We start from the raw sequence: 18,735 nt of genomic DNA, 5'->3' as shown, positions 1-18,735 counted from the left end.
TTGAATCAGATGTCTTGTTTGTTTAAATAAGGTTTTTCCTCTTTGCAGGACACTTCTCAAATGTACTATAATAAATCTCTCAAATGCAGCCACGTATTTAAAAAAGATTTTACTGGCCTTATCTCACGTTGTCTTTTATATAGAAACAAGTCAGTATTAGGTTTATGTTGCTACTTTCTACTCATCTTCACTGTCCTGATTTGCTGTCATTCACTTAATCATTCTAACATGTTTTATTTTATTTATTCATTCATTCATGCCTTTATTTCATTCTCAAACCTGTAGTCACTTTAAATATCAATCAGTCCTTCTGTCCTCTTCTTCTCTTCTCTCCTCCTCTCTTCATCCATCAGTCTTCTTGACAAGGGAGGAACAGTGGCCCAGGGTTGTGTCACCACAGTATCCTGGCACAGTGTCTGGAGTTGGGTGATAGTGACTGTGCTGCAGGGTGTGAGGGGTACCGGCAGGCTCTGCTGCCCCAGGGCCGGAAGCCCAGCCTGGGCAGCGGTTAGCCAGCACATCTCTCTGAGAACCACTGTGCTCCTCAGAGGGAAGTTCCCTTGTGACCTGTGGCATTTCAGTGTGCCACAAGAACATAATCAGATTGAAAACATACTACTGTGTTGGACCTTTTATAACATGCCATCAATCTCTACCTCTCCAGACATTATGAATGTCTTATCTGGACGGATCATGTGATACACAATTTGATTTGAATAGTCATGATGGCCATAGAAATATAAAAAGGTAGTATTAAAAATAATCTGACACCCAAATGGCCACTGTAAGTATGTCTGCTTTGCTTACTTGGTTGAATCATCTATTTATTCAGGCAATGTCAACCCATCAATTCATTCAGAGTTGTGATCAGTGATCAGCTTTACTGTTTATCTAGTAATCCACAGCACTCTGCAGGATAAAATCATGTGGAAAGCCAGATTAATGCTTCACTATACACTGTATAATATCACACTTGTAAAAATTAAGTTCCACATATTCCTCTTATGTAGCTGTGTTACAAACTGAATCTACTTTGTGTTAGCAAAATAGATGTAAAAAGAAAAACTGTAAATATTTAGGCAGGCTTTTTATGCAGGGTTAGAGTTTGTCCAGCTGTACAAGTCTGCTCTTCAAAACCCAGCAGCTGCAATTTGGGTACTTACAGCATAGTAAATGACATTGTGGGCATAAGCCAGTTTATCTGGTTGACAGCAGGTGGCAATGTTGCTTAGCAAAGAGGAAATCTGACTGAAATCTGACTCTGAGATGTGAAGTAACATGAGAAAGTGCACTACAAAATAGGCACAATCACCATCAATAGAAATTGCAGAACATATATATACAAACAAATATATATATTATATAATATTATGTTTGAATATATATGTTGTTCTGCAATTTCTACTGCTGAATTTTTTACAAACTGCTGCTGGGTCAGAATATAAATTAAGTCATGTGGGTATACATTAAAGCTATATTTTTTAGTTTTGATGTTTCAGTATACATTCCTTTAAGTGGCATTACAGAGCCATTGCAAAGATGTTGGCCTTGATATATAAAACATGAAAACATCAGACCAAAAACACCCCAAAAATTATTGTGGTATGTATGTTTTCGAGCACTAGGGACATCACTTTGAGACTGGAGGTCAAAGGACAACGAGTTTATGTTGAAAGTAGTTATATAATATGTAGACTGTGCTTATATCATTACAAAACCAGTTTAATGTGCAAAATACAGAGAAAATTCACCTTTGAGTGAACAGCAGCATGTCAGCAGTAGAAAGGGATTTGGTGATGTGATAGTGTGAAAAAGGCAGAAGGAGGTAAAGAAGTTAGTGGCTTTCATTCTTTAACCTGCTCTCAGGGTGATAAGGGTGTGCATGGGGGATGTCAGGGGTGATGTCAGGGGAGGAAGCGGCAGCGGGTGAGGTTTGAAAGGTGTGTGAGTATAACAGGCCGTTAGAGGCTCCCCCTCCCTGACCACAGGGCCACTGAGAGACATGTGCCTGCTTTTAATACTGGTCCTGCACAAAACCAGTGAAAGGCAGCGTTCCGTTTGAAACCGGAATTCACCAGAACAAGTGTATCCTGATGTGGTGAGGAGCTGGGGTGAGGAGGGGAGAGGAGGGAGGGGAGGGAGGGAAGACACACAAGGCACCATGTGGCAGGCCTCACTCCATCTTTTGTCATTTCTAAATCTGCACAAGAAAGTTGGGGTAGGAAGGTTTTAGAGGGAGGGGGAGGAAGCACTAGAAGCTGTTCTGTGTGTGTAGTTTTGTAACACTGAAAAACATTTAAATGAATTAAAATACAACCCATAACGTGTGATTAAGCATTTGTAGCATCTCTCTGTTGTTTGTGTGACTGTGATATATTAAGTTCCATTTGGTTACAAATATTGATTATCCACATTTACATTTATTCATTTGGCAGATGCTTTTATCCAAAAGCGACTTACGGGTGAGCTACAAGGTACAAAGGCAGGTATGGTAAGCGTAAGGAGGTCTTGCCTTAGGACCCCTACTGGAGGTAGGCCACAAATCCCAGACACATTATTAAATGTTCACTGCAGAAATAAAGCTGGGTTAGTTGGAGGGTCATTGCATTGGTATTGGGCTAATGCGAAAGTGAAATAAGGTAACCAGGTTATGGCAGAAGGTCTGTGTGTGGCAGAGATCAGTCATATTTCAGTGTCTATATTCACAACTTTTCATACACACACTAAACCATTCAATACTGTAAATGAGCAAAACAAGCAATTCAAACCATTCTGCAACATGTTTCATTGGAGTAAAGAAAGCCAAAATCAGTGTCGGTTACTTCCTACAGCACATCCTGGTTGAACACCTCTTCATCTTTTTGGGTATTTCCATCTAAATATAGAATATATTACATAAATCTCATTTATGCTTTACACAATCAGTTTTGTTAAAAGCTCTGCAGAGACAAACTACTTGTTTACAGGTGGTTATGGTGCAATATGGGAGCTCCACTTGATTTATGAACTCAAACATTACTTAAAGCTTGGTGAATAGCTTGTGTATGTAGTTTAACAGCTTGTGAGTCTCTTAAAGATATACACTAAGATCAACAGAGCTGAAAGGACGAGTTAGTACTGTGTTCCTGATGCCCCAATCGGTCTAAGTGGTCCATTTTTTTTAGTGTTAAGGAAGCAGCTCGAAGCTGCTTGTCATCATTGCTTCATATATACAATATGTGCATACATGAATTGTGAGACAATGCACCCCTGCACACAGACCCTCATCTGTTACCAACTTTTAATTGGTAACAGATGAGGGTATCATGAGTGTTGGAGTCTTGCTCCAACATAGGAGCGAGACTGCCAAAGTGAAAGAGAGAAAAACAAATAACAATAATAATGTGGCTGTGTCACTGCTGGTTGTATTGTGTTTCTTTTGGTTATTTTTCTTGTCTTTGTAGTTCATGTCAAGCTTTTTTGTCATGTGTTAATGACAAAAATCTGTTTGTATCAATAAAAAAAAGATTAAAACCTGCATGCCTACTTTTGAACCAGAGTCTCTGGTGTTGACTGTTTCCATTATAATCCACCTCACTGTCACTCTGAGGGAAAGAAGCAGAAAATACAGGAAAGGTGATGAGATTGAGAATGCTGATCAGGCAGACTGTATTTATCAAATCAAAGGATTATCTAATCTGATAATACCTACTGACACAAACGCACATGAAAGGAAACCATTGCGAGGTCAGAAGCAGCTCATCATAATCCACATGAAAAACCTGAGGAACGTTTGACAATTAATTAACACACCAACACACACAAGCACACGCAGTAGACACAATTATGAAACATGGAGACAATGACTCTGTGTGTGTGTGTGTGTGCACGCATGTGCTGAGGAAGAACTGAAGTGCAGTGTGAAGGATGTGGTAAAGCAGCCCTAATGGTCAGCTGGGTTTCTCTTCTTTTCTCAGTTGTGGCAGAGTGATAAAGATACACACACACACACACACATACACACACACAGGTTTTGTAACTGCAACCTCATGACTTTCATTTGAATGCTATGACGTGTGTGTGTGTGTGTGTGTGTGTGTGTGTGTAAGGCGACACATTTTAATACAGTGTAACACAGAGACAGACAGAGAAACATAGGAGAGAGGAAGACATGGATCAGACCTTGTGTATTTGTTGTCTGTGTGCATGTGACTGTGTGTGTGTGTGTGTGTGTGTGTGTGCAGGACGGTTAGCTCTGTGGAATCAGCTTAAGCAAAGCAGCAAACATTTCTTCACAGGAGCAGGAGAAAAGTCAGAGGATTTAGCTCACAACTGCTTAGGATGAGGCAGAGAAGCACAAAAACATGAAACAAAACATGAATACAAATAAATCAACACACATTTATGATTGAATGTATGTACAGCAATCTTAAGGCAATTTAAACATGTTTACATTTTCGCCTTGTTCTTAAATAAAGTAACGCTTAGGTCATATAGACACGCTGACTCTGACTTACACTGATTCTGAAGGGTCGAGGTCACTGCTGTTGTCGAAGTTTGAAAAGCGAAAAGTCCCTGAAAACACGAACATAAGGAAAACAAACATTTTAAGCATTTGTCCAGATTGAATCAACAACCACTGGATGGGGTCCCATGACTTTGACTACAGAGACTGAATCCACTTCCTTTTGCCTCGTCACAGGATTGACTATTTAGTAAGCAAAATACTTTATATTATATAATTTAGTACAGATATTTGTAGCTTCCAGAGGATGTGCCCAGGGGTGGAACATGCCATATCTAAAATCTGACTGCAATAAAAAATAAATGTAGAGCCTTTAGCACAGGGCAAATTTGAGGCTGACATGAATCACTATCATTATACATTTTATTAAATAAAATGAGTTTAGTTTAGTAATGGTCTCAAGTTGAAATAGGCAGATTATCTCCATGGGGATAATCTGCCTGCTTCACCAAACAAAAACATTTAAATGTAAATTATTGATTGAGGAGTTTGTTATCTGATTTTCATTCCAAACAACAATAAATGGATATCCACTGTCCTCTACTAGAAAAATACAGAAAACTACAATAGATACTACACAGACTACAACTGAAAATAATTACAACCAATTTTATACTAATCAAAAGTGTCTATATATACTGTATATACACATAAATCCTCTATATATGTATGTTAGTGTTGCTGAGAAACTAAAACATTTAAACACACTATTATGATCATTTGAAGAGTAAAATTACATGTCAACCTCAAAGCCACAGGAGTTATATTGGAATTTCTTCCATTAGCTTTCCAAAGACATTAAATACATACCGTAGTAGCCAACTGAATGGAAATGTGTTTTACTTAACTGTGTTGTAATGTCAGTACCATAAAATTAGTCAGTCTCCAATCAAACATTTAAATTAGTGTGTAATACAGCTTGAAACCTCCGAATGTGATGTAAACTCTGTAAATACTTGTTTATTTAAACGTTGGGCCATTTGTGTCAAACTGAGTGAAAATGCAGAAACATTTAAATTCGTCTGAATATTTCCTGACCAGTAGGTGCACTCCCCCCCCCCCCCCCCAGGCCCCTTAAAACACACATTTGAACGCGTACACACATGAACTTGACTCACATGGAGACAAAATAAAGGCACAGTAACTGATAACCACTCACATGTTGAGGTGAAGAAAAGAGTTTTGAATTCTAAAACTCCCTGGACAACTCCAGTGAAACAGAGTTTGATTGACAGGTTGTTAGTGACAAGGTGTTGTAAACTTTCACTTCCTGCTGCTCTCCAGGCAGGAAGTGAAGCAGTGAACCTCTGACCTCTAATGACTCAGTAATGATGCTTCTCAGGACTACACACAGTGACACAAGAGAGGTTTCAGTGAGATGAGTGTAAATCAGCTGTAGTAGTACTGTAGTAGTACAGTACTGTAGTACTCATACAGTACTGTACTACTGCAGTACTGTACTCATACAGTACTGTACAGTACTGTATGAGTACAGTACTTTGCATTGATTTAGCTACTTTGCTTTGTATTAACCCGTCACAATGCAGAATACGAAATTGAATAATAGGATAAAAGCTGCAAGTAAAACCACATCATCAGATTTTTCTTAAAGTACTTAAAGCAGGAAATTTGAAAGTACTCGGACTCCATACAAAGGCTGGATGAAATACATTCAGAAGTTCATATTTTCAGCTTTGATTAGAAGGTATTCACACCTAGATATGTTAAACAATATAACATTTGAAGTGAGCAAACGTATTGGGACATGTGACTGACGGTTGCTTCTTGTCACCCAAGGGTGTCAGCAATAAATAAAAAGCTCTAAATGAATAGAAAACAAATGCTGTTCAGTGGTAACTGGAGTCAAGTCCAGTGGAAGATATTTATATTATGTAATCCAGTTTCATCACACCAAGCCTTCTGAAAATGTCTTTAACAACCTTAAGTCCAGTTGCCACTGAGCAGCGTTTATTTTTCAGGAGTTTCAACTGCTCATTTTTATTTGTGTTTTCACAATCGTGGAAACACAGCAGCAGCACTGGAAACATAACTCAGTCCAAATAAACAAGTGAGTTCCTAAAGTTCAAATTCAAAAACATGCTGGAGAAATAAGTGAGTAAAGTGAGGAGGGATGTGTGTCTTTTCCACCAGGGAGTGAGACTGACGAGGCCAGCTCCTCCTCTCTAGGTGTCGCTGTGTGTCTGATTATCCCACCATGCAGCGTTTCTTATGTCACCATTGGGAGTCCTCCAACACGAGGCTTCAAGACATCGTCTGAGTGAGTTTACTTGGTTGACAGAAGACTCTGCTGTGTCAGTGAGTGAGAAATCAAGTATTCAGTAACATGAAAGAGTGAAGAGGACCAACTGGATTAGATCAGATAGACAAAAAAAAAAAAACATATATATTACTATTATTTAATAATAATAATTTGAATTGTATTATTATCACCGATCATTTAATAATAATAATAATAATAATAATAATAATAATAATAATAATAATAATAATAATAATATACTAGTGAGTGAAGAAGTATTAAACCGTTTAATCTTTGTTTTCATCACCAGCTTTGAGACTTATAGGAGGCAAAAACAAATAAAATCAATGAACGGCTCAAATTCCTTATGAGAATATTATAGAAAATTTAAGGGAGGTTTGTTGTCTGCTGTGGGAGGTTTGCATCTATCAAAGCATGTCAGCAAAGGTCATCACACTGGTTTAACTAGATAAAGTGGGGGGAAAAAAGAAAAACGAGAAATGCTCCGTCACTGTAGGAGAAAGGAGGAGCACTCCTGGCTGGCTTGACTTTATGTTTGACCTTTTCGGGAAGGAGAACTAATCCTTGAATATAATAGACTGTAAGATATGGAAAATGACTGCGCTGTTATCTCCGTTACCCTGGAGACCATCAGCAGCATCCAGAGCTGCTGCAGCCGCCAAGTTATTAAGCATCCAGTTTGTATATGTTGGAAAAATACCTTTCCTGCCATAACTGCTAATTCAACACGAACAGTTCTTCAACAGCACAATAAACGGGCTCCTCTCTGTTCTTTGCATGAAGTATGAAACTGCTGTGATGGAGAAAGGGTCATTTGTATGTATACTTGTTTTATCCATTTTGGTTTTTTTTTTTTTTTTTTTGTTTTTTTTTTACTCTTCAGTGTTTTTCTTAGTAACTCAAGTCAAAATAGAAATTAAATTTTCCTTCATATTTACTTTATTTAATTCAGATGAATACACGTCAGGCAGAATTTATGAAATGGCTATTGTCTAATAATAACATCACTGTGGTGAACGATCCAATCAGTTTTTCCTTATTTAAAACAAATGAACCAAATAAAGACCTGTAGAATTTGATAGAATAATAAATAAAATAAAATAAAATAAAATAAATTGCTAACAATCCCCCCGCTCTGGCCTATGGATTTCAAATATTAACTATAAAAGGGGGCCTATTTGTAACCTTTTGATACTATTATATGATATAGCTGGATTTGCTGTTTGCAAAATCTCCAACACATGATTAATATTATTTAAATATTCTATTTTTTCCTTGGGTGCGTCTGTTTAACTCCCACCCACTAAAATCCAACATAAAAGAAATAAGACACCACAACAAAGAACCGGAACCTCAGATGGCTCACGCAGATAACCTAAAAATAATGGAAAACCAGCTGTATTTATGCAGTCTAAATACACCGAATAAAGACTTTGCACATGCAAGAACATTAAACTTGTAAATAATATCCAACACCATTATCCCCGTGCAGCCACTATCCACTATCAATCTATCTATCTACATATCTATCAATCATTCACAGAGATCTGCTCCAGTAAATGATGCATCCCCTGCATTGGATGTATTTGTTGTGCGAGTCTGAAAAGGCAGCGATAATCTGGGAGAGAGAGATAAGAAATGCCATTTATTCCGCGGCACTTTGGAGCCTATTTCCCGGGCCGATCAGCCCCATTCTCCCCGACACCTCCAGCAGCTCGCTGATAACGATTAGGCTATTTATTATCTTCACAAAGAACAAAGATTAGCCAGCACCGATGAAAAATTACCTCGGGATGGGTTATAATCAGTGGGACCCAAGGATGCGACCACACTGGATTTGTCTCTCTACTGAAGTCAGACACACAAACACACACGCACTTAGTGCAGAACATAATTATTTTTGACTCAACATGAGTGTTAAAAACCACAGCATAATAAAACTACTACTAACAAACATAGAAAATCAACGTGTCTATCTGGGCTTTTAATTAAGATCAGTTCTAAAAAAAAAAAAAAAGGTGTCTCACCTCCTTTTTCACATCAGAGCAGCTCTAACAAGATATCATATTTATTTCTCTTCATTCTTAGGTAGTAACGCCACTTATTTTTCAGTGGTAGTCCTATAATGAGATTCTCCGAGTTGAATCGGGCTGCGACCTCTCCCTTTCTCCAGGGCTCATGTGAGAAAAAAGAGCAGTAAAAAAAGAGCGGATTGAATTAATGTCAAATCCTAAAATGGAACTGGATGTTCGCCGCCGATAAGGTTTTATCGCCACGCCAGATCAAAAGGGCTCACACTCAAAGCATGTGTATTTCCACATTATCATGCTGATGAGCTCTAATACTGCCACACTTGTCCCTCCGGTATGTTCTGCTTGCTTCAGTCTACACGGTAGATTTCCTCTTAATAATGAATTCTTGTCCTGTTTTTTTTTTTTTAACACAGTAAAAATAGATTTATCGAATTATATTAATGTTAAAATATTGTTGTTTCTGTCATTTTTGGTGATTTTGAAACAGGACTTTTAAGGGATGTTGCTATGGAATTGTTATTTTTTGGTTGGTGTTATATGTCCATAGATAGATAGATAGATAGATAGATAGATAGATAGATAGATAGATAGATAGATAGATAGATGCAAATAATAATTCATTTGTTCACTGCAATATGAGGAAATAAAATTTCTATTTGTGCGTTTGTTTCTGCAAAAATAGTTTCCTCACTGAGGACATTAAAGTTTAGTAATCTCATCTAATCTAATCTAATCCAGTGGGTTCAATGGTTCCAGTTTGCCATGCGGTGTCTGCTCTGTGAAATCACTGCAGGGTGAGGAGGATGTACTCGATGTATTATTAATGTTGTCACAGTGTAAATATCAGTTGCACTGTCCTTCCTCCGGTTCATCCTCTGGGACTGCAGCAGACTCCGGGCAACCCCGTCTCCCTCGGTGCTAGAAGAAGTTCACGTCCTGAATCTGTTTCTCCCTCTTTCTTTTTTTTTTTTTTTTTTTGCACTGACGTCAGGAAACGGCGTCAAGCAGGCGGCAGCGTCGGTCGGCCGGGGCTGCGTGCGCTCCCTCTCCAATTATTGTCTGTCAATCATGCGTGAGCAGAGAGAGGCGCAGCTTGGCTGAACTTTAGTGTTTGAACGACCAACATCGGACACGGAACGAGTCCAAATGATCAAAAGCTCGTTGTTATAAATACTAAAACAATGCACAGACTCAAATCAATTAGTAGTTTGTGATGATGGGGAGTCAGACAGCTCGTGTTTATCCCAAACGCTGTTCAGTTTATGTCGTTTCACCTTCCATCCAAAAGTCTCCACTCAATGACTCCCCAGGGTTATAAGTCTGCCCTCCAGCAGTCAGTCAGAGCTGATGGAGCCTTTTGGATGGAAGGTGAAACGTCTCCAAGAACTTAACGCACTGGACACACATTTCTGGGGAAAAACAATTAAACAACAATTAACAGTTGTTCGAGTTGAATCCAGCACGTTGCGTTTGCTCCACTGAGCTCCACTGGTGTGTTCAACCATCGCCTGTGTGAAATAAACAGCCACCAAATAAGATGGAAACCCAAAAAGACACCGACATGATGCATCACTACGCAGCAAAAGGTTCCGCTTGTGTTATTTGTTGTGTTACATAATTTGTCCACGGCTGCAGGGCCGTGCCCCCTGGTCAAAGCTGCACATTACCTTATTAAGTAAATCTATAAATGTGGTATTAGGATTGTGTTTCAGGGAAAATTGGAACATTGGTCAAACCTTAAATTCGATAAAGGAAAGTCATAACAACATAGCCCTGGCCTAAGTAGCCAGACTATATAGAAATAGCTCATATTCTAGTCGGTTATTGCCTCTGAGGTTGTGTAGAAGTGCTCCACAATTGGCTGAGTCAATGCTTTGCTGGAGACTCCGCCTATGAGCTTGACAAGCCTGGCCCCGCGCTGTCAGCCACAGTCGTACGTGTTGCTTTAAGTCCCAGTGGACGGAGTTGCCTCTGACAAACACCGCCCTAAACCTGGAGAGACCTGCAGCATCGAAAAGGGGGGACAGGGGACAGCTTTCCAAAGTGGTGGGAACAGATCGAGCGGTGGATGAACCAGAAGAGAAGGTGCGACAGCCTCACTCTGCCACAGCCACTGAGTGAAAGTGTGAGACTGGAGAGGCGCAGTGTGCTGTGGAGCAGCAGCATAAAAGGTGATGAGACAGTGAATATTATGTGCAGAGGTGATTTTTTTTTTCATCATCTTAAAATGCACTGATCCGTTCAGAGGACTGATGGATGCACAGCACATTTAAAATATTAACATGTGATGTTTGCTTGTTGCAGGTTTCCAGTGTCAGTGGACTCGATTTGTAGGAGAAGAGAGGACTTTAATTCAGGAGAACAGAAACACAGCGACAGGCTTCTGCTGTAAATGGACACGGTAGCTACATGTCCGCGTAAAGGGCAGATATTTTAAACCTTTCTTTGTCCTGTCCCTGGATATTAATTGACTTTAAATCGCGCTACTAAGACTGACAGACATGGATGTGGCGGCTGATCAGCCCCGCTGGATGCATCACCATGCCGTGCTGAACGGACAGCACCCGGACTCTCACCACCCCGGCCTGGGGCACAACTACATGGAGCCCACGGCTCAGCTCCTGCCCCCAGATGAGGTGGATGTTTTCTTTAATCACTTGGACTCACAAGGAAACCCGTACTACCACAACTCCGCAAGGGCCAGAGTGTCCTACAGCCAAGCGCACGGTGAGATGGAGCGAATAACACTCGAGGGCAACTTTAATTTAATAAATGCTGTAGGATACATTTAAGACAGGAACTTATATTTAAGTTTATTATATAAAAAGTTTGAGCTGTAAAGAAAAATATTTTTTTCTCTAAAAAAAAAAAACCTACACTGTTTAATGGTTGTTTGCTGCCTGATAACTGTAATAATCACATCAGTGTGACAGTAGACTGTTAAACATCAGCACAGCATCTGCGGTATTCTGCAGTAAAACATCGATTAGATTAATGTGTGTGTGGTAAAACTGTTTATTTGAAACCAATTTTCCATTAGCTTCCAATTTTTGTGATTCAGTATTTTATATAATACGTCTAGAAAAGATGAAAAAGGCCTAAGAACCAGGCGTTTTTAAATATATATTTTGCAGAAAATACGGGTTAAGTCTGTTTATTTGTCACTATTTTGGCTGCATGTTTGAATCAGGTCTGTGTGAATCAACAAGTCTCAGTTGTTTCTCCATCCAAACTTGCACGATTCACAAAATACCAAGAGTCTGTCGTCTTCAACCTAACACATTGCGTCTGTTTCCACAGCTCGGCTGACGGGGACTCAGGTCTGCCGGCCTCATCTCATCCACAGCCCGGGGATCTCATGGCTGGACGGAGGGAAAACAGCCCTGTCTGCTCACCACCACAACGCGTGGGCCGTCAGCCCCTTCAGCAAGCCCAGCCTGCACCACCCCGGCTCCGCGTCCCCCGGTGGCCTCTCCGCCGTCTACCCGTGCAGCAGCAATTCAAACACGGTCTCAGCGACCTCGCTGACCCCGCCGTCCCACTCCAGCCCCCATCTGTACACTTTCCCCCCTACACCGCCAAAGGACGTATCACCGGACCCGGGGGCCGCGTCATCCCCGTCCTCCGCCACCAGGATGGACGAGAAGGAATCTATCAAGTACCAAGTGTCGTTAGCGGAGGGGATGAAGATGGAGGGATCCAGTCCGCTGAGGAGCAGCCTGGCCTCCATGAACGCGCAGACCCCCTCCACCCACCATCCCATACCGACATATCCTGCCTATTCCCTCCCAGCGGCACATGAGTACAGCAGCAGTCTGTTTCACCCAGGCAGTCTGCTCGGAGCATCCTCCAGCTTCACCCCCAAGAACAAAGGCAAAACACGGTCCTGCACCGGTGAGTCCCCCGGAAACACAAGACACTACTTCTTAAATTTGACTGAATAAAATAAATCTGAAACTAGCCGCATTTTAATCTACAGCGAGTCTGTAAAACTAAAATTAAGAAGATGATAAAGCCAAGCACTGTGTTAATATTTCTATAAGAGGGTTATTTCAAGAATACACAAACACAATTCAACTCCAAGTTATTTACAAATGGAAGCCTATAAATAAGATAATGATCAAATAATCTTTGATGACATAATAAAATGATTAAGGAGGAGAAACTGTTTATTTAAATAAAAATACGTTTTTAAAAACTATCCTTTTTTAACAAATGCAGCTTTGTCAGGAATAATTCTCACCTCTTATATTAAGATATTTAAATTATAAGAGCTTCATAAAAGTCATGCCTCAAATTAGTAAAGTCACCAGATTAATTTCTCTGGAGTCACTGTGAGTTACCCTAAACACAGAGGGCAGGCGGTGATTTGAGCTTTGTTCATAATTTAGAAAATGAGTTTAAAATAGCAAATGAAAACAATGGGTATGTCTAATATATGGTATCAGAGGCCTAAGCCTGCATACGACTGCTCTCCAGCACAGACCTAGACAATCCTCTTTTGTTATCCGTGACTCTGTAATTACTCCTGAGATTGGCTGCAGCAGAACACTGAGCTGGATGCAGCCCAGAGGTGTGAAAGGTAGATCGACAGGCGCACAGAGCCAAAACCTCAGTATTTAGGCTAGAGTTGCTCCTCTGTTACATTAGACATTAATACACTGTCCTGATTGTTATTGGATTACTGACCAGGAGACTCCCAACTATAAACCTGCCTGATTGTGTTTAACCAGGTTAGTAGCAGGAAGGGAAACGTCCAGTAAACTCACTTTAAGTAACTTGTTTTCTACCAAAGACGGATCTTACCTGTAAAAAAACAAACAAATGTTTTTTAAAACTACAGGTCCAAAATTGTATTTTCTTTCTTTAGTGTGTTATTTCTATGTACAGTGAAATTAAATGCTGTGCTGATTTATAAAAGTACACGTTCTTCATTGTGAGATTATCAAACAAGGTTTTGAAATAGGGTGTACAAGCACAGAGGAAGTTGCTGCTAATGAAAACTGTAAGAGTCACTTTATTTTCCAGTACCTGCAAAAAGAGAGTTTGTGGAAATGTATTGTCCACACACACACACACGTGTTCGGAAACTTGTGTGAAGAAACAAATTCAAGCCAAAACAGCTAATAAAAATGAACTTTGACACTTGACACTAATACACTCGCTGATATTTTTAAAGCCACTGTAAGTTATCGTGTTCAAACATCAGCGTGTTTTTCTTCAGAGGGCCGGGAGTGTGTAAACTGTGGAGCCACCTCTACACCTCTGTGGAGACGTGACAGCACCGGACACTATCTGTGCAATGCCTGCGGGCTGTACCACAAAATGAACGGCCAGAACAGACCACTCATCAAACCCAAGCGCAGGCTGGTAAGTCCCATCTTGGTGCTGAACGTGTGTGAGAGTGTTGGGAAGGGGCGATAAAGAAAACGAGTGCAAGGTGGGGGGAGAAGGGGGAGGAGGTACAATGCCAGGAAAGTTATATTTTCCCAATCGGTTTCCAGGAATTGTGCTTCTCACTCACCTCTTGCTCCTTCGGTTCAGGCTTGAAGCAGAGTGGGACTATCTGTGTTGTTTCTGTTATCATTATTACTGCTACTTCTGATACTGTCAGTGATAGTGGGGCCAACACGCCGTCCTTCAAAACAACACAATGTGTCGCTGACACTCAGTGGCTTATAATGCTGCTGTGTGCCACGGAGAGGGAAATTTGTACAGCAAACATTTATTTTTAATTTGGCATCTATTGATCTATTGTAGTGTTTCGTTTTTGGGTTGAGAAAATCCTCTTACTTCAAAATAAACCATTAAAATGGGAGTGTGTGAACACACATTGTCATAAAGCAGAAGACAGTAAACATCAACAAAGATGTGGAGAAACCACACTGTCTTACTGCAGAGGATCAGAGCAAACCACTGCCTTTTGACATCAGTGGTGCTCAGGTAGCTCCAACATCTTGTCACACTCATCCAACTGAGAACTGGAAAACTGTTTAAATATATCTAGTCACGTTATTGAACTTTAAACCCAGACAAAAAAACAATAATGAATAAATAAAGAATAAGTTAAGAATTTAACTGCATGACTATTATGACATTTTCATATTAGCAACAACTTGGACTGCTAAAATAACAGTCGACATGCTCCTAGATTGATCCTAAATGATCAGTACCTGTGCAGGCTGCATGTAGGGACTGAAGCCTCTGCAGCAGGTGTGTTTGTGGTGCTGTCCTGCAGCAGCAGCAGCGAGCGGCTGTGAAACGAACACAGGTTATTTGCAGAGTCAACAAAAGCTGCTCATGTAATCAGAGCATCATTTTAAACCTGGGCTGCGACGAGGTGGCTTAAAAACGAGAGCATCTTAAACATGTTCAACCTGGATTGGCTCTAATAATGGAAACAGTTCATTTGGACACGCACGGCGGCAGCGCGCAACTTAACTCCGAGTGATGGACAAGAGGACGACACTAACACTGGAGACACTAATCTGCAATAGTTATGATTATAAGTCAAAACAAGTAGCTTAGTTTGAGCAACGCATATTTTTTTTTCCACCTGCATTTGAGCTGCTCTGAGTTTACAATGCTGCGTCAAACACACCTAAATCTATTCGCCGTCAACCTGCAGCTGTCTGCTCCGCACAAAATATACGAGCATGTCTTTGAGCGCCTTTTAATGCACTCGCAGTCATATATCAGCCTGGTTTCCGTGTGGCTCGGCCTGCGCTCAGCTGCAGCAGCCTTCCAGTTGTTTCCTATGCGGATATCTGACCGGTCCAGATAAAGCAGCGGGGCCAGCGCCTGCTTCCTCCTGCGGCCTCCTAACTATAGACTCCGAGCTCATTCTGTGGTGGTCAAGCTCTGCGACCACGACGGAGAAAGTACAGTGAAAAGAAAGAAAGAAAGAAAGAAAGAAAGAAAGAGGACTGGAAAAGCTATGGAAGCTGATGAATGACTAACAAGCAAGGTTAATGTCAGAAGCTGTTTTCTTAACTTCACACAAAAAGCCTTGGGAAAACTATTAACTATTAAGTAGCCTACCAAAACAAGGCATTTATGTTTATTAAAATAACACACCTATTGAAACATATTGAGGGAGTGTGCAAATTATTGTATCAATTTCCTGTATTGGAAATAAGCCTAACTGAGTTAAACATTCATGTGAAAAAAACCTCTTCAGGATTGACATAAAACCGCCTGCACTGCTCGAGTACAGAGCTCTGCACATGTGAATCCAGCATTAAGAAATAACAAATGTTCTTTTATAGATTTGTCATATTCCCCCGTGAGACATGCTGTTTATAAATTTGCAATTTCATGTCAAGATATTGTAGGAGGTAACTTCAAAAACAGCTGATTAACTGATTTGATTTAATTGTGCAACTAACCTTTAAATCAAATATAATTATCCTTATGTTAGTGACAGTTCATAGTAAGAAAAAACAAGGGTTTGGGGAACTAGTGAACTGAAATCTGCTGAGGTTTTATATAAAATAGTTTATAGGCAAAACAAATAAAATATTAATTGATAATAAAAATAATTATTAGCTGTGGGGCTAATGTCAACAACCCCGTTTTACCTTTTTCCAACTGGACTTCAAATACAAAATTTGAAATGTATTCCTCATCTGTGTTTTGCTGTCTGCTCGTAGTTTTGACCTCTCATTAACGTTTGGCCCATGTTTTTTCACAGTCTGCTGCCAGACGAGCAGGCACCTGTTGTGCTAACTGCCAGACGACCACCACCACACTTTGGCGGCGCAATGCAAATGGAGACCCAGTATGCAACGCCTGCGGCCTCTACTATAAACTGCATAACGTAAGTCTTCGACCGCCGATCACCAATACTGGGGCTGCACAAAGCTGGCAGGGTCAAGTAGATGGGAAGTAGGAAGGCAGGTTACGCTGACTGTTGAGGGACAAGAGGCAGAAAAGAGTGAGAGGAGAGAGTGGGGGTTGTTTTACTCCAGACAGTGTTAGACTCGTTGGTGTTTTCTTTCTTTGTGCTTTATTGTTTCCATGGTAGGCGTAATCCCCTTGAGAGTCACAATGGTGGGACTGTTGTTCAGTGGGACTGTTACACGGCCAGGCTCCATATGAATAGCATTAACACAGGAGGCATCAAAATATACTATTAGGACACTAGGGAAGTGTATGTTTAAAGGACAAGGCTGGTGATTTTTGTTATTGTCAACAAATCCAGTGAAAAGACCAAAACCAACAATGAATTGAATATGTTACAAAGTGTTGTCTGTGTAATCAGAGCCTGATGTAACTTAGAGTTCTGTGCCACAGAGAGCCTTTGTAGTCCCGAAACTATTGAAAACACATCAGCGAGCCGCACTTTTGCATGACAAATTCCTTTATTATGAGGAACACAGACATCATTTTTAGCTCACTTCACATACAGCTGTCTGGTGCCCAACACCCTCGCTGGTGCACCGATTATAGACTATTCTGCAGCAGAAAATAGTTCTCAGCTAGAGCCATGTCTACTGTTTGATTTTCATTTAAACATGAAACCATATTCATCCATGTCCTGATAAAACAAGAACATATGAACATGTTTTTGGTTTAGTTTTGTTTTGTTGTTTGAACTTCTGAACTCTATCTCCAAACCTTAGTCACGTCATTCACCTCCTCGCGTCTCTCTCGATCTGTACACAGGTGAACCGGCCTCTGACCATGAAAAAGGAGGGAATACAGACACGTAACCGCAAGATGTCCAACAAATCCAAAAAGAGCAAGAGGAGCAGCGACAGCTATGAGGAGTTTTCCAAAAGCCTGCATGACAAGAGCTCCCCGTTCAGCGCCGCCTCCCTGGCCGGACACATGTCCATGGGCCACTTGCCGCCTTTCAGCCATGCTGGACACATGCTCCCCACGCCCACACCGATACACCCATCTTTTGGCCACCCGCACCACTCCAACATGGTGACGGCCATGGGCTGAGAGGGTGAGCACAGAGCTACATCAGAAACCTGAGATGGTTTCATGAAGGGGGACCTCGCTAAAGGACAAAGTGTACAATGTTACAGACGCGCAGCTTGTGTGTCTTCGCCTTGATTGTCTCATGACCGATTCTGCCAATGGTATGTTGGAGAGAAGCTGTATGGAGGGGGAAAGGACCTTTTTTTTTTTACTCCTTATCTTTAGGTACCTATTTTGTTGGAGGACGATTCTGCTTCCTGTTGGCCAAGCACACACGTTAAACACAGAAATGTCATCGCACCTCAGTTTTGCTCCAGTGGTCCCCACTGTCAGCCTGACTGTGTGCAGTGTGGGCGGGTTTGTGCTGAACAGGTTTATATAACTGTGAATATTGTAAATGTGTGAAACTGAAGGGGACGTCCCAGACAGAGCTCCCCTCTTTACAACATTAAATGAAAATATGCTGGATTTCTTTGCTCATGGAGAATTTTTTTTTTTTTTAAAAAGCTTCCACTAAAGCAACAAACAAAAAAATGTATGATTGATAAATTGACACTGTTTATTATAATTATTGTTATTATAATTATTACTGTTATTCTGATAATTTATTTTCACTGCCTTTTTTTCTTTGTTTATATCACTTGAATCGTAATATGGATCCTGTTATCCCAGTTATGAATATATTTTTAGCTGAGGCGCTTTGTTTGAGCTGGTCGACATTTATACTCCTAACAAATAAAAAGGTCAAGTTCATTAATCAATCTGCTCCGTCTATTCAATTTCAAATATGTTGATCTGCAGTTACAGCAAATGATGGTGATGAGTGTGCTGTCCTACCGTGACAAAGTACAAAGCTGAATTTGAGAAATCCAAACGCAAGCATCAGACAAAAATCATCATGAAGGTACTGTTGCAATTTGACAATAACATAAATCAAAGCCACAATATTTGATTTTTTTTTACTATTATAATATAACTATTTTATG

At 40.4% G+C, this 18,735-nt stretch overlaps 1 protein-coding gene and 1 long non-coding RNA gene across 6 annotated transcripts; one reads left to right on the top strand and one right to left on the bottom strand.

The window, feature by feature from the left end:
• Positions 1–1,576: 1,576 nt before the first annotated feature.
• LOC113153994 lies at positions 1,577–10,636 on the bottom strand. Of its 4 annotated transcripts, none has more exons than XR_003297999.1 (6): positions 8,813–10,636; positions 8,573–8,633; positions 4,497–6,812; positions 3,688–3,761; positions 3,527–3,584; positions 1,577–2,875 (listed from the first exon to the last, which is right to left on the bottom strand). It is a non-coding gene; the product is annotated as an uncharacterized LOC113153994 (long non-coding RNA). The 4 variants fall into 4 exon arrangements; XR_003297997.1 differs by having other exon boundaries at positions 3,692–3,761; XR_003298000.1 differs by having other exon boundaries at positions 3,706–3,761.
• A 139-nt stretch (positions 10,637–10,775) lies between these two features.
• gata2b (GATA binding protein 2b) lies at positions 10,776–18,267 on the top strand. Of its 2 annotated transcripts, none has more exons than XM_026347945.1 (6): positions 10,776–10,989; positions 11,123–11,545; positions 12,119–12,712; positions 14,043–14,188; positions 16,512–16,637; positions 17,486–18,267. In XM_026347945.1, the coding sequence occupies exons 2-6, from the start codon at positions 11,320–11,322 to the stop codon at positions 17,768–17,770; spliced, it is 1,377 nt and encodes a 458-aa protein (XP_026203730.1). In that variant the 5' UTR covers positions 10,776–10,989; positions 11,123–11,319; the 3' UTR covers positions 17,771–18,267. The 2 variants fall into 2 exon arrangements, with proteins under 2 accessions (XP_026203730.1, XP_026203731.1); XM_026347946.1 differs by having other exon boundaries at positions 10,776–11,019.
• The last annotated feature ends 468 nt before the right edge of the window (positions 18,268–18,735 follow it).

This window comes from Anabas testudineus, chromosome 5 (assembly GCF_900324465.2).
Source record: "Anabas testudineus chromosome 5, fAnaTes1.2, whole genome shotgun sequence".
In the NCBI taxonomy this organism is placed as follows: domain Eukaryota; kingdom Metazoa; phylum Chordata; class Actinopteri; order Anabantiformes; family Anabantidae; genus Anabas; species Anabas testudineus.
The sequence above is the reverse complement of the archived record's forward strand: the minus strand, read 5'-3'. Positions and strand labels throughout refer to the sequence as shown.

Coding starts and splice junctions, on each gene's coding strand:
- gata2b (XM_026347945.1), top strand. CDS start 11,320: ATGGATGTGGCGGCTGATCAGCCCCGCTGGATGCATCACCATGCCGTG. Junction 11,546..12,118: donor GTCCTACAGCCAAGCGCACG/GTGAGATGGAGC, acceptor CTGTTTCCACAG/CTCGGCTGACGGGGACTCAG. Junction 12,713..14,042: donor CAAAACACGGTCCTGCACCG/GTGAGTCCCCCG, acceptor GTTTTTCTTCAG/AGGGCCGGGAGTGTGTAAAC.